Source organism: Centropristis striata, chromosome 20 (genome assembly GCF_030273125.1).
Source record: "Centropristis striata isolate RG_2023a ecotype Rhode Island chromosome 20, C.striata_1.0, whole genome shotgun sequence".
In the NCBI taxonomy this organism is placed as follows: Eukaryota; Metazoa; Chordata; class Actinopteri; order Perciformes; family Serranidae; genus Centropristis; species Centropristis striata.
In genome coordinates, this window is record NC_081536.1 from 494,723 (window position 1) to 510,866 (window position 16,144).

Below are 16,144 nucleotides of genomic sequence, written 5' to 3' on the forward strand. Positions count from 1 at the left end.
TTGAGCCAGGCACCCCCCCCACACACACACACACATTCTTGTACTTCTATCTTTGTGAGGACCCTCATTGGAACAGTGAATTCCCTTGCAAGGTTATAATAGTTTTGATTTTTCATTAGTTTTAGTTTTAATTTTGTTGCGAATTTTTGTTTTCAAATTCAGTTAGTTTTAATGATTTTTTTTTTGTTGTTGTTTTTTTTTCTAAATTTTTATCCAACGATTTTGTAACCCATTTTATTCATCTCCCAGTTTGTCCTATTTCATGATCTTGGGCGCTACCTCGTCCCTGTCGGTCTGGGGAATGCCCTTTAATGAGTTTTTAGAGTGAGTTTGCTAGTTTTAGTTTAGTATTTATTCTTTTGAAATGCTTTAGTTTTAGTGTTAGTTGTAGTGTTTTTTAATGGGGTATTTGTTGGGTGGGAGATTAAAAGAGGTCACAGTAAAAGTTGACAAAGACGGAAAACGAAGGACATTTTCACTATAATTTTAGTTAGTTTTGTAACCACACAATACAGTTTCAGTTAATTATCATTATCATGTAACCTTTAACCCTTAAAACAAAGTCTGAAATCTAAAAAAAAAAGCCTTTAAAGAAGTGAGGACCGACCGAAATGTCCTCACTTTGCAAAAATGTCCTCACTCTGTTGGTTAAAAACGTGTTCTGGTCCTCACTATGTAGGAAGTACAAGAACACACACACACACACACACACACACACCTTTGACCTGGAAAAACACTACCAGTTCCACAACAGCCACCAGTGATATCGTGACATACACACACAGGAAACACATCCAAATGATTCCATGTAAATCATCTGTGGCATTCCATGCAAACGACTCTCACCTCACACACTCTTTCACCCATCTTTCTTCTTTGGCAAGACATGATACTGTGTCTGCAGCATGTAGCGCACACACACACACACACACACACACACACACACACACACACACACACAGCCTCGATGGTGTCACTAACCATTTGAGAGACTCAGAAGTGTTAATAAGTCCCTTAAGTCCTGGTGAAGCTGAGTGGATCCACCCACAGAGTCTATGAACACACACGTTGCCTCAGCTGATCTCACATGATCTTACTCATGCGTCATGTTCAATTTGCATTGTGTGTGTGTGTGTGTGTGTGTGTGTGTGTGTGTGTGTGTGTGCAGCTTTTGGAGGATTGTTCACCATCGGCCTTCATACAAATTTAAGCCAAAGCAAAGAAGAGTAGCTGGTAGTTTGGAAATATGCTTCTTCGCTGTGTTGCCAACAGTTAGATGAGTAGACATGATAGAGCAGGGATGGGCAACTGGAGGCCCGGGGGCCACATACGGCCCTCACCCTCAAAAGAAGAAAAAAAAGCTGCTAGTTTGAGAGTTTGAGACCCCTGTTTTAGAGGGTTTTGTGGTAGAAAGCTGAATAAACAGTTTTTAAGTTACGGGTCATTGTTGTTGTAACAGATAGAAGGTGCTAGCTGTAATTAAAGTCAGGTGGCAGAAGAGAGAACGCTGCTGCTGCTGCTCGACTTTGTGCTCTTGTTGATATGAGCAGTTGACGTACAGGAGCTTTTGTCAGGAGGAAAACAAGAATAACTTTTCTTGAGTGTGGTGTCAAGGTGTCCTGTGAGGGTTAAGGGTTGTCCAAAGACTTCACTGCAAAAAAAGAAAAGTTGGGTGAACTCAAAATTTCAAGGCAACAAACTTTGATAAAAAGTTTGAAGTTGGACAATTAAACTAAATATTTTAAGTTTTGTTTTTGAGTTTGCTCAACTCTGAATTTCTCTGGCACGATTGTAACGCCGCTATGAAATGCCAGCTAATGTTGTGACCACAATTTTGAGTTAGCATTGATACGCTAATGGCTACTCTTGTAGCTGTAACAAGCAGCGCCGCTAGCATCAGTTAGCCGCTAGCATCAGCTAGCCGCTAGCATCAGTTAGCCGCTAGCATCAGTTAGATGTTTATAATATTTCTTATTTTAAAATAAAAAATAGACACATTTTCTGCTTACAGAGACACAAATTTGCCTTTTTCTTTGCATCTCCACAACATTTATCAAAATTGTGACATTAATAGTGCTGTATAACAATGAATCATTTTTCAGATTTGTAGCATGATAACAATAATATATAAAAACCATTTGCCTTTTTGTTTCCATCTCCATAACATATATCAAAATTGTGACTTTAATTTGTTCAGGAAATATGGTCAGAACAAGTTAAATGCAACACAGGACATTCTGCTAACGGATTAGAAATGTTAAATGAGTTTAAACTTAGCCAAGTAACAAAAAAAAAGCTTTTAGAAATTAGCTACTTTTTCCACATTTCTGTTTCCAGTCACAGACACATTTTGGAGAAGTCACTTAGGGATTTAATGAGTTGATGTGAAGCATAAAGCTGAATGTGGGAGATTCTAGAAGATTGTAGAAGAAGTGTTTGTTACATGGGCGTCACCATAGGTTCCTATGGGTTAAAGATCACGTTTGTTTGTAAGAAGCCTGTGTAATCTTTTGCTGTGTTTAGGTTCAGAGAAGGGTCAGCTCAGCTTAACCTGCAGGTCAAAGGTCAATATTAGAACACTTGGCTGGGCTGGAGCTGTGGAAGTGGACTTGACCCTGTGAACTTTTCAACCTTGTAGTTAACAACCATCATCTCCTCATCAGAGGGATGCCCGTGCACTTTAAACAGCCACAGATAAGATAATGTGTTTGTTGGCCGTGTTAAAGGTTAATGGCACCTTGCTTCCAATAAACTACGCCAGAGTCAGAGTGTTTTGTTTTGTTATGGTGGAAAATTCATGACTCCCGCAAGCATGACTGAGCTAATCCAGTTCAGGCAACAAAACAAGTCTGGGCTTGTTTTCTCTATTAAAACCACCGTTTGTCCAGCTCTCACAAGCCTTTACACACTACTGCAAGCAGTAATATCACTGCCAGCTCATGCATCAGGCTTAACTGGAAATCCTCTGTTATTATTATTTAATAGTTTTACGATTATTACTTTTATGAAACATTAAAAAGCAGTGGGTGGGTTGGCATATTTGGGGGATTTGCTTCTGGAGATATTTCCTAACCATTTTGTGTTTGATACTGCACTTAATTTGATATAGTTTTAGTCTCTACTGGAGGCTGTTTCATGTTGTGATGGCTGTATTTCTATTTAATTGTATTTAATTGTTAATGTTAACTGGGTTTAAATGTTGTAGCTTGTCACTTTTTATGCTGCTTTCTTGGCCAAGTCTCTCTTGTAAAACCTGGTTAAATAAAGGAGATATATATATATATATATATATATATATATATATGTGTGTGTGTGTATATATATATATATATATATATATACACACACACACACACATATATACATGTGTATATATGTGTGTGTGTGTGTATATATATATGTGTGTGGGTGTGTATATATATATGTGTGTATATATATACACACACACATATATGTGTGTGTGTATATATATGTGTATAAATGTGTGTGTGTGTGTGTATATATATATATGTGTGTATATATATGTGTATATATATGTGTGTGTGTGTGTGTATATATATGTGTGTATATATACACACACACACATACACATATACACACACATATATATGTGCATATATATATATGTGTGTGTGTGTATATATATACATGCATATATATATACACACACACACACACACACACACACACATATATGTGTATATATATATGTGTGTGTATATGTGTATATATATATATGTGTGTATGTGTATATATATATGTGTGTATGTGTATATATATACATACATATATACACACATATATATGTGTGTATATATATATATATATATATATATATATATATATATATATATATATATATATATATATATATATATATATATATATATATATATATATATATATATTGGGTGTTATGTCTTGGTGGCTAAAGGAACTTTTCTGGTGTTGTAACAGTCTCGGGTTGTTTAGGGTTGTTGGGTTCATCCGGAGCTGGTGAAAGAAGTAAAGAAGTAAAGAAGTAAAGTAGGCCATTCTGACAAACACAGACACACAAATAAGTCTCTCAGCAGGTTTTACAGAAACATCATCCCACTCAATCTCTTCAGTCGTCTGTGGGCTGAGAACACATGCCCCTCAGTGGGTATTGTCATCTCTTTCTCTCTGCCAGTGCAGTGTTGATAATTGGAGGTTTCTTTGGCAGTAGTCAGCAAGAAGTGCAGCTCTGGGGCACCCTGCTGCTGCTGCTGAGGGTTTTTTTGTATTTTTTTTATCATCGCTGTAATTTTTCCACACCTCGCTGTTGGCACACCCACTCTCCTCTCATAACTGCTGCTGGAGCTTTCTCCCAGAGGTGTTATTGGGGGCTTAAATATGTGCTGTAATGTGGAACAGAGGGAGTAAAACGTGACCAAAGCGGTTGTGAAGAGCTCCAGGTGGGATTCAGCAACATGGAGTCTAGTAGTAATTGAACTGCTTTGGTGCTTGAGGCACATTTAGTCCAAGAACACATGTCCCAAACCTGTTTCCATGGCTAAATTTATCCAAACTTGAGTACCGTTACCATTGTTTTCTTCAATTTCTTGTTCATTTTAATGCCTGGTACAACTAAAGGTGCATTTGTTTGGACAAATATAATGATTACAACAAAAATAACTCATAAGAGTTTAACTTAAGAGCTGATATCTAGACATTTGACATGTTTTTTTTTTTATTATAACCAAAATCATTATCAAGAAAACCATTGACATGGCTAGATATCAGCTCTGAAATTAAACTCTTATGATTTTTTTACCCCATGACTGTATATATCGTTCATTTTGCCCATGTATACATATTGGAGTATGTATAAAAACATTAGCGATTAATCGATTAATTGATCGTTAACGTCATAGATGCTCCAGTTGGCAGGTTTCTTCCAAACGCCCATCCCTAGTGAGGGTTAAGAATTAGTAACAACTTTGATTTAAGAGCTGATATCTAGACATTGTCCATGGTTTTCTTGATAATGGCTTTGGTTATTATCAAGAAAACCATGGAAAATGGCCTAAGAAATGTACTTTTAGTTGTACCAGGCATTAAAATGAACAAGAAATTGAAGAAAACAATGGTGGTCTAATAAGTAGTTAATTAACTAGATTAAAAGATTAAGATGGTGCTGCCCTCCAGCCAGCAAAGCAAACCATAAAGGAGTATTGTTATTAATGTTTCTGGGTCGTTCCTTTACAGCCTTTTAAATTGTACAGCTGGTGTTGTTTTTAAACCTTATTTGATCTGGTTTCTTGTCAACTGAAGAAAAGAGGTTTTGAAGGCTTAAATTAGGCATTCAGGCCATTGCCATGTGGATTTTCTTTGGAACCAGCTGGGAGGATGCTAGCTTAATGGCTAACTAGCCAACGCAAAGTTTGGTAATCAAGGTGCTTCCATAATTCTCAATCATCAGCTGTGACACCAGATTGTTTCAATTAACTTTCATGCACTGAGTAACACACTGTAAAAGGGTTCATTTTCTAAGACGAAACTACTGAGAAATCACAAGGTAGCTCCGCAGATTTTTGTTTATTTCCTTTTAATGGGACCAAAATTTGCAAAATGGCCACCATGCTGTATTGACGAGGACCTAAAACTAGCAACTGACACCATAAAGTCATTAGGAAAATGTTTACTGAGGTATAAAATAAGAGAGAAGTAAGGGTATTTTCTTTAGACTTTTTCTGCAACCTTTGGAGGCGCCCCCTGCTGGCCATTAGAAAGAATGCAGGTTTAAGCGCTTCTCATTGATTCCCTTCTCAGACTCGGAGTCTAGTCGTAATTTCTTGAACCCAGAAATGTTGATTACCCTAAAGTTTTATTGCAGAAATGTCATCTATAGGCCTAATGGATGGAATTTAACTTGGTTGCTAAAAGTTGCACTTTGGGCAATTTGCATAATAAGCCAATAAAGTCAAGACACCACAGGTGAATAGGGTAAAAAAAAAAAATAATAGATATCACCATGAAACTTTCTCAGTTGATTACTTATGTTAAGATGAGAAAAAAATGTATTGCATGTTTTTTGTATTTTAATGTTTACATATGCAAATGAGGCCATATCTCATCAAATATGCGCTCATTTGCATACAGACAATTTTGTCTGTATCGTTTGATAAAGTCATGCTCAAAATATTTATACCAAGAGTAAACATGTATACTTGGGGGTCTGAGTTGAGTCTGAGTTGGTGAAAACCTTTAGGGAACCTGGTCAGGAGGCAGTGTTGACGTATGGACGCACGGATTAAGAAATGAAGTGCCCCATGCACAATAACTATATAACAGGATTTTTTTCTCATCTTAACATAAGTAATCAACTGAGAAAGTTTCATGGTGATATCTTGTCTTGGCTTATTATGCTAATTATGACAATTGCCCAAAGTAATCCTGTTGTTACATAAACAGTATTTATATTCACTTAAACGGTTTCAATAAAACTACTTGTGTCATATTTGGCTTTGACTTTGACTGAACATTTGCTCTCACTTTGCGCTAAAAATATCGGGATATATATATATATAATATATTGATATTCAGCCTAAATATATCGGAATATGAGTTTTGGTCCATATCGCCCAGGCCTGTGTACTTTTACTGTTTAATTTAACGTTAGAAATGTCTTGTATTGTCTTCACCGTGGGAATAGTTAGAAACATAATTTCTATTAATTTGTATCTCTGATACATGTGAAAAATTGCCAATAAAGCTGACTTTGACTTTGATGTGATAGAGAAATGACCGATATCCGGATAGAAGATTTCTGCCATATCGCCCTAAAAGAACAATAAAATACTGCATTCCTCTACAGTCCATTGAACACATCCATAATCAAAGCCATGACTTTGCTGATAGGAGGGCAAAAGTCACAACAAACACTCTGGTGTGACTTTTAACCAAGTTAAATTCCATCCATTAGGCCTATAGATGACATTTCTGCAATAAAACTTTAGGGTACTCAACATTTCTGGGTTCACTATTGGGCCTATGGGGGCTACGACTGGACTACATTGGGGCACAAGATCCCAAATTGACGGCCACTGGCCACGTCCCCCTCCTCTTTATCCATTTCTACCAAAGCGGTGGCCGTGAGGTCCCCGTCCGGTCGGTGCAGGTTGTCAGCTGCTGTTTGATCGTCCATGAGGAAGCTGGTGGCGTGTCTCCTGCAGCCGTCACGGGGAGGTTGAGAATAGCTCGGGCTCTCAGTGAGGAAATGTCATCAGAAGAGCAGTGACAGCAGCGACTCAGGGGCCCCTCGGGCCCCGCCACCCAACTCCTGGGGGAAGCAGATGGCACATGCCCAGAGCTATTCTAAGACTTGAGGAGGGCAACTGTCCCCCTCCGTCACCCAAAGTGACTAATGGGGACCAGAAGGCGAGCCCACACCAAAGTGTTTGCTGTGACTTTTGCCCTCCTATCAGCAAAGTCATGGCTTTGATTATGGATGTGTTCAATGGACTGTAGAAGGAATGCAGTATTTTATTGTTCTTTTAGGGCGATATGGCAGAAATATTCTATCCCGATATCGGTCATTTCTCTGTCACATCAAAGGCAAAGTCAGCTTTATTGTCAGAGATACGAATCAATCGAAATTATGTTTCTAACTATTCCCACGGTGAAGACAATACAAGACATTTCTAACGTTAAATTAAACAGTAAAGTACACAAGCACTAGGGCTGGGCCATATGGACCAAAACTCATATCCCGATATATTTAGGCTGAATATCAATATATTATATATACATCCCGATATTTTTATCGCAAAGTGAGAGCAAATGTTCAGTCAAAGTCAAAGCCAAATATGACACAAGTAGTTTTATAGAAACCGTTTAAGTGAATATAAATACTGTTTTTGTAACAACAGGAGTACCTTTTAAAAAAAAAAAATCAAAGCTCACATAAAGTGCACATTTAAAAAAAAAAATAATTTAAAAAAAAACTTTGAAATTAAATAGGCCAATTTTATTCTGAAATAAGAAAAATAAAGGTTGGTCTAATATTTTTTCCATGACTGTAGCTTGTTTTGTAACTTTTCTGCATCAAATCATGATGCAAGTTAAGGTGCCGTTGTTGTTTTGACGTTGCGATAGAAACGATATATTGCCCAGCCCTAGATCCTTTTCATTTTTTTTGCATAACCAAATGCAATGTTACTGAGTCATGGTGCATGGTCTGTTTGGAGAGCTATCGGAGATTATCACTGAAAGACATTGCAGCCAGTCAGACATTTGGCCTGGAACACTACTAACAAACAGACCACCCACACGTTTACCAATACACACGATCAGGAGGTTTTAGTGTCAGGACACCACTGGATCTTCCTCCTTTTTATCACTTTTCCAGCAGAAAAGTGGCTAATCCCTTTTGTCCTTTAGCAGCTCAGGTTAGGTTGCAGAGGAGCCGACACACATTATAATAATCAGCACAGAGACGCTCATCCACTTCTGATATTTATTAAACAGAACTCCTTATTTTCAATACAAAATAAAACATTTTCCCTTAATGCAATGGTTTCTAAATGTGTTTTCTAATGCGTGAGTCTGGTCGGAAAACTGTTTCCACTCCGCCTCCTAACCTCCACAAACTTCATTCACAAAAATTAAATAGCCACTTGGCCACCCAAATACAAATAAAATAAGTATCTTTAAGTTCCTTTAGAAGTTTTAAACTAAGTTGGTTCCCTATTTTGTTCCTTTCCTCAGAAATAATTTATTTTACAAATAAAAAAATTACATAATTAACTGAATAACAAGTTTACTTATTTTCAAATTGTATTTAAGTGTTCAATATGGCTCCAACAGACATTTGGCCTGTAACACTGACTAACAAACAGACCACCCACACGTTTACCAATCACATGATCAGGAGTTTTTAGTGTCAGGACACCACTGGATCTTCCTCCTTTTATGACTTTTACCAGCAGAATCTTCCCTCATGAAGTTGGAAAGAGCAAACATAATGTGACACTAGTCGCCCAAATCCACGTGTTCACAAAAACGTGTGTGTGTGTGTGTGTGTGTGTGTGTGTGTGTGAATGTATGGGCTTGTCACACTCTATTTGCCCTGCAGTCCTCGTGTTTCTGGGTCCTGACAGGCTGAGAGGAGTGTGGAAATCCACATCTGTGGCGCTGCAGGGCGTCCTCCCCCACCCGCCCTCTGCTCCTCCACCAGCTCTAACTGATAGTTTGACTCTGGTTTGGAGCCAGGAGGAGCAGGAGGAGCAGGAGGAGGCCCCGTGCCCCCGTCCTGTCCCCTCGCTATCTGACTCTGAGGCCAAATTTGGAAACTTTTGACATGTCACCTTGTTTGCGCCAAGAGCAGCTTGCAACATGCAACCGAGCGCTCTCAGAGTCTCTCAGAGTCTCTCAGACTCTCTCAGAGTCTCTCAGAGTCTCCCAGAGTCTCTCAGAGTCTCTCAGAGTCTCTCAGAGTCTCCCAGAGTCTCTCAGAGTCTCTCAGAGTCTCTCAGAGTCTCTCAGACTCTCTCAAAGTCTCTCAGAGTCTCTCAGAGTCTCTCAGACTCTCTCAGAGTCTCTCAGAGTCTCCCAGAGTCTCTCAGAGTCTCTCAGAGTCTCTCAGAGTCTCTCAGACTCTCTCAAAGTCTCTCAGAGTCTCTCAGAGTCTCTCAGACTCTCTCAGAGTCTCTCAGAGTCTCTCAGACTCTCTCAGAGTCTCTCAGAGTCTCTCAAAGTCTCTCAGAGTCTCTCAAAGTCTCTCAGAGTCTCTCAGAGTCTCTCAGAGTCTCTCAGAGTCTCTCAGAGTCTCTCAAAGTCTCTCAGAGTCTCTCAGAGTCTCTCAGAGTCTCTCAGACTCTCTCAGAGTCTCTCAGAGTCTCTCAAAGTCTCTCAGAGTCTCTCAGAGTCTCTCAGAGTCTCTCAAAGTCTCTCAGAGTCTCTCAGAGTCTCTCAGAGTCTCTCAAAGTCTCTCAGAGTCTCTCGGAGTCTCTCGGAGTCTCTCAAAGTCTCTCAGAGTCTCTCAGAGTCTCTCAGAGTCTCTCAAAGTCTCTCAAAGTCCATGTTGCATACACTGTAAAAAATGTTTGTAGAAATTACAGTAAAAAACTGTCAATTTGCATCAGAAATAGGTCGTAAAATTAAACATTGTACATCACCGTAGCAGATACTTTTAATTACTGTCAATCAAAGAATAGTAAAAAACTTTAAATTCTACCGTCATAAACTGTAGAAAACACACAGTTTTGCTGTAAAAATATAAGTTTTTCATGTAAAGTTAATGGAGAAATACCACGATGACACAATTATCCTAAAAGTAATGGGATTATTCAGTATAAATTACAGTTTTTGCTGATATTTACATTTACATACGCTCGCTGTGTTTTTTACGGTGATGTTCTGGCAACCACAGCTGCTGGTATTTTACCGTAAATTAAACAGATTTTTTTTTACAGTGTACGGAGAAACATGCACTGGCAGTAAACCAGTAAACCATCACCACCACCACCACCACCTCAGTGTTAAAGCTGCAGGATCACAGTGGCTGTGTTTCATTCAATCTAAAGGGGATTTGCCAAATATTACAGGTGCTTCTCAATGCATTAGAATGTCATGGAAAAGTCCATTTCCAGCAGTTCAAGTCAAACAGCCATCTACAGTCATGGAAAAAGTATTAGACCACCCTTTGTTTTCTCCATTTTCTTGTTCATTTTATTGCCTGGTACAACTAAAAGGTACATTTGTACCTCAAAAATAGCTCATAAGAGTTTAATTCAAGAGCTGATATCTAGACATTTTCCATGGTTTTCTTGATAATAACTAAAATCATTATCAAGAAAACCATGAAAATGTCTAGATATCAGCTCTGAAATTAAACTCTAATGAGCTATTTTTGTTATCATTATATTTGTCCAAATAAATGTACCGTTAGTTGTACCAGGAACAGGAAATTGAAGAAAAAGATGGTCTAATCATTTTTTAAATGACTGCAGATTAATTAAACACACTTTAAACACACACTTTGTAGGCCGTAATCATAATATATATATATATATATATATATATAACAAGAAATTAAATAAATTATGTTTCATGAAATGTTTCATTCTGTGATCTATATGATGTATTATTTCCACTTGAATTGAGCTACTGACATAAATAAACTTTCCTATGATATTCTAATGTGTTAGCCCTAATTCGAGGCCAGTCTTGTTTCTCCGGTTGTGTTTTTTTTGGGGCTTTTCGAATCAACGAACCTGAGACTTTTACATGTTAATGTGTAAAAGTGTTGCCTCACCTTGTGTCTGTGCTAACTGACTGGAGGTGGCTGCTGGCTGGCTGCTGGCTGGCTGCTGTGTGTTCAGTCAGAGAGCTGGTGTAGGCGTATTCTGACTGAGGGCCTCATTTAGCGTGGTTAGAGATGGAGGGTGTGCCTCTGTGGCTGCTGCTGCAAACGATGTTGACAGTGAGTCTGCAGTGTTGTTGCTAAGCCAGGTAGCTATTTCTGCCTTAGAGTGTTTATCTTGTTGTCGCAGCCCGTAACAACAGGAAGACCAGGAAGTACACTGCAAAAAAATAAAGAGAAGTTGGGTGAACTCAAAATCTCAAGGCAACAAACTTCGATAAAATTTTAAGTTGGACAATTAAACTAAATATTTTAAGTTTTGTTTTTGAGTTTGCTCAACTCTGAATTTCTCTGGCACGATTGTAACGCCGCTATGAAATGTCAGCTAATGTTGTGACCACAATTTTGAGTTAGCATTGATACACTAATGGCTACTCTTGTAGCTGTAACAAACAGCGCCGCTAGCATCAGTTAGCCGCTAGCATCAGTTAGCCGCTAGCTATCGCTAATGACCTCATTTCCCAACAAAGAAATAAGAGTTATCAGAACTATTGTCCCTTGTTGTGAACCCCAACTTAAAGATATAAGTAACAACAACTCACCAACTTGTTTTTGAGCAGACAACTGGCTTCCTTTGTTGTGCTAACTTACATTATTGCCCTAAATGTCAATAATTTATATTTCCAAGTTTTACCAACTTGCCGTATTGTGACTAGGGTTGTCACGATACTAAAATTTTCAACTTGATACCGATACTCAGGAAAATATTCGATACTCGATACCATTTTTGATACCACCAGGATAAAAACAAAGACCCCAAAATTGAACAGAAATGAAAAAGAAAAATGCAACATTTAAAAATGAACAGAACCACTGGTTAAATATTTATAATAAAAAACAGTTGTGCAAAAAGAAGCTGCAACTATGATAACAAGCTTCAGATACTCGACACTTTTGAAAATGAGTATTGTATCCGGATACAACGTTTTAGTATCAATACTTTTTCGGAACCTGGTCTCACAGGAATCCGTGGAATAGCCACGGAATCACTCAAATTTTCGTGAAACTGACACGGATTTCGCTACAATGCAAGTTAATATTTGTTCCTATTGGTTTGTTCCAAGTCACGTGACTTTCAAGGTCCCGGCGGTCAGAACAAAAAACATGGCGGACAGTTCTCTCATTTTTAGTGAAAAAAAAAATCAATATTTTGACTTAGTTTCTGCATAAAAATGGATTTTGATCACATTTCTAGCGAGAAATATATGTTTTATTTTCTAAATATTCACTCAGTGAATGTACATAATCACTTTGTATGTTGGAATAGCCACGGGATATGACTGGCATTAACTTGCATTGTAGCCAAATCCGTGTCCGTGTCAATTTTGTGTCTTCTAGTCATTCTGTGTCTCTTTTTGGTCATTTTGTATCTTTTTTGGGGGGAAACTTAAGGAAATATGCTGCTGCGTTGAATTATGGGAATGAAGGATCCAGCACTTTTTTGGAACTTCCTATTGGTTTGTGTCCATTTTTAGTGAAAAAAATCAATATTTTGACTTAGTTTCTGCATAAAAATGGATTTTGATCACATTTCTAGCAAGAAATATATTTTATTTTCTAAATATTCACTCAGTGAATGTACATAATCACTTTGTATGTTGGAATAGCCACGGGATATGACTGGCATTAACTTGCATTGTAGCCAAATCCGTGTCAGTTTCATGGAAATTTGAGTGAATCCGTGGCTATTCCACGGATTCCTGAGAGACCAGGTTGCTTTTTTGAGTATGGATACTTGTGCCAACCCGAGCAGGAAGACTTATCTCTCTCCTCTCTCCGCTCTGACAGATGGGCCCTTGTAACATGCAAACGTTGTCACCAGAGCAGAAAGCACGCTCTGTTGGATTCCTAGCCTTTGTTTGTGTGTGTGTGTGTGTGTGTGTGTGTGTGTGCATATGAGATATGTGACAACAAAGGAATGTGTGTTTCCACCTGGTTTTGTACATCTGTCGTCTGTGTTTGTCTCTGTGCTCATTGTATCACGTTGGCTACATTTGTTGTTTTATTCATGTTCAACATTTCATCACAGCAGAAAGATTAAATATGATGTCTGTCAACACAGTGGCTTTTATCAGTGATTTACACGTTTTCCCTCTTTTGTTAAAATGGTTTCTTGTTTCTCTTCAACAGGACGTATGGGCCTCAACTTCCACCATCCTGGAGCAGAGCACATCATGCCGCTGAATAGTAAGTAGCGTTTCATTCTAGGAACCTTGTTGGATTTCATCAACGTTTACTGAGAAATGTTCAGCTGCTTCTTGTCCTTGTGAAGGTCTTTAGAATGGGAAGCGTTTCTGTCATTTCCTGTGAAATACACAACCTGGTCTCACAGGAATCCGTGGAATAGCCACGGAAACACTCAGATTTCCGTGAAACTGACACGGATTTGGCTACAATGCAAGTTAATGTCATATCCCGTGGCTATTCCAACATACAAAGTGATTATGTACATTCACTGAGTGAATATTTAGAAAATAAAACATATATTTCTCGCTAGAAATGTGATCAAAATCCATTTTTATGCAGAAACTAAGTCAAAATATTTATTTTTTTTCACTAAAAATGAGAGAACTGTCCGCCATGTTTTTTGTTCTGACCGCTGGGACCTTGAAAGTCACGTGACTTGGAACAAACCAATAGGAAGTTCCAGAAAAGTGCTGGATCCTTCATTCCCATAATTCAACGCAGCAGCATATTTCCTTAAGTTTCCCCCCCAAAAAGACACAAAATTACCAAAAAAAGACACAAAATGACTAAAAAAAGACACAAAATGACCAAAAAAGACACAAAATGACTAAAAAAAGACACAAAATGACCAAAAAAGACACAAAATGACTTAAAAAAGACACAAAATGACCCAAAAAGACACAAAATGACTAAAAAAAGACACAAAATGACCAAAAAAAGGAAACAAAATTACCAAAAAAGACACAAATTGACCACAAAATGATCAAAAAAAGACACAAAATGACCAGAAGACACAAAATTGACAAGGACACGGATTTGGCTACAATGCAAGTTAATGCCAGTCATATCCCGTGGCTATTCCAACATACAAAGTGATTATGTACATTCACTGAGGGAATATTTAGAAAATAAAACATATATTTCTCGCTAGAAATGTGATCAAAATCCATTTTTATGCAGAAACTAAGTCAAAATATTGATTTTTTTCACTAAAAATGAGAGAACTGTCCGCCATGTTTTTTGTTCTGACCGCCGGGACCTTGAAAGTCACGTGACTTGGAACAAACCAATAGGAACAAATATCCATGGAATAGCCACGGGATATGATGTCATTAACTTGCATTGTAGCCAAATCCGTGTCAGTTTCACGGAAATTTGAGTGATTCCGTGGCTATTCCACGGATTCCTGTGAGACCAGGTTCAGGTTCCAGGTTCCAGCTACATAGACCCCCTAAACTGCAGCCCACCGTCTGCTAAGGTCTGGACCATAAAACCAGGACAGACCTCTAAGGTCTGGGGCCAAACACAGTTGAACTGTGAATAGCTCTTCTATAAATACCCTCCATGTAAGACTAGACCCCCAGATGACCAACAGTGACGGAGACGAGCCAGAAAGAGAAACCAGCTCCGCCCCTTATTCTGCTGCTGCTGCTGCTGCTCGGAGCCTCTGGACGCTTTAGGGACCTGATTTCTTGTGCTGTGTTCAAACCAAACACAAAGCGAATTATTTTGCATGGTGCGATGACACACAAAGTCGATGCAAAGACACGAATAGACTCAAATTCTGCGCCTGTGATGAGAAATTCACTGTTTCAGTTGAAAAAATGTCGACTTTCAACCCTGAAACGAGCACTTTAGGAGTTTTTTGCTTATTGTATTGCGGACAGAACTGACGAAGCATAAAATCAGATCTTTTTTTTCTTTCTTTTTTTTTACAAATCTGCATCATGATGTACAGCTGCATCTCAATCCATTAGAATATCATAGAATAGTCCATTTCCAGTCCAACTCAAATAGCATCAACCAAGTATTGAGTCACATAGATGACAGACTTTTCAGAGGCTCATAAAATGTCTTGAATACGGTGAATGTAACCTTAAAATGTCCGAAATTTATCTTAAAATCTCATAAAATATCTTTAATACGTTGAATTTAAGACCTTAAAATGTCTGAATTTATCTTAAAATCTCATAAAATATACTAAATATAGTGAATTTAAGAACTTAAAATGTCCAAATTTATCTTAAAATCTCATAAAATATACTATTTTGTGAATTTAAGACCTTAAAATGTTCAAAATTATCTTAAAATCTCATAAAATATCCTAAATATGATGAATTTAAGACCTTAAAATGTCTAAATTTATCTTAAAATCTCATAAAATATACTAAATATGGTGAATTTAAGACCTTAAAATGTCCGAATTTATCTTAAAATCTCATAAAATATACTATTTTGTGAATTTAAGACCTTAAACTGTTCAAAATTCTCTTAAAATCTCATAAATATCCTAAATATGATGAATTTAAGACCTTAAAATGTCCAAAATTCTCTTAAAATCTCATAAAATATCCTTAAAACGATGAATTTAAGACCTTAAAATGTCTAAAATTCTCTTTAATCTCATAAAGTATTGAGTCATATAGATGGACATATTTTTCAGTGGCCAGCATTTCCATATTAAACATACTTTTTAAAATTGATCTTTTATAATATTCAAATTTTTTAAGATACTGAATTTTAGGTCTTCATTCAATGTAAGTTGTAATCATTCTAATTAGAATAAATGTA

General features: G+C 37.5%; 1 protein-coding gene across 5 annotated transcripts in view; it reads left to right on the forward strand.

Annotated features, from left to right (window-relative positions):
* The window catches only part of cpeb3 (cytoplasmic polyadenylation element binding protein 3), a 71,535-nt gene that overhangs the window by 20,229 nt on the left and 35,162 nt on the right, over positions 1-16,144 (forward strand). For all 5 annotated transcript variants that reach the window (XM_059358887.1, XM_059358888.1, XM_059358886.1 and 2 more), the window contains one exon: positions 13,517-13,573. In XM_059358887.1, coding sequence (XP_059214870.1) covers positions 13,517-13,573 — 57 coding nt within the window. The remainder of the gene's footprint in view (positions 1-13,516; positions 13,574-16,144) is intronic.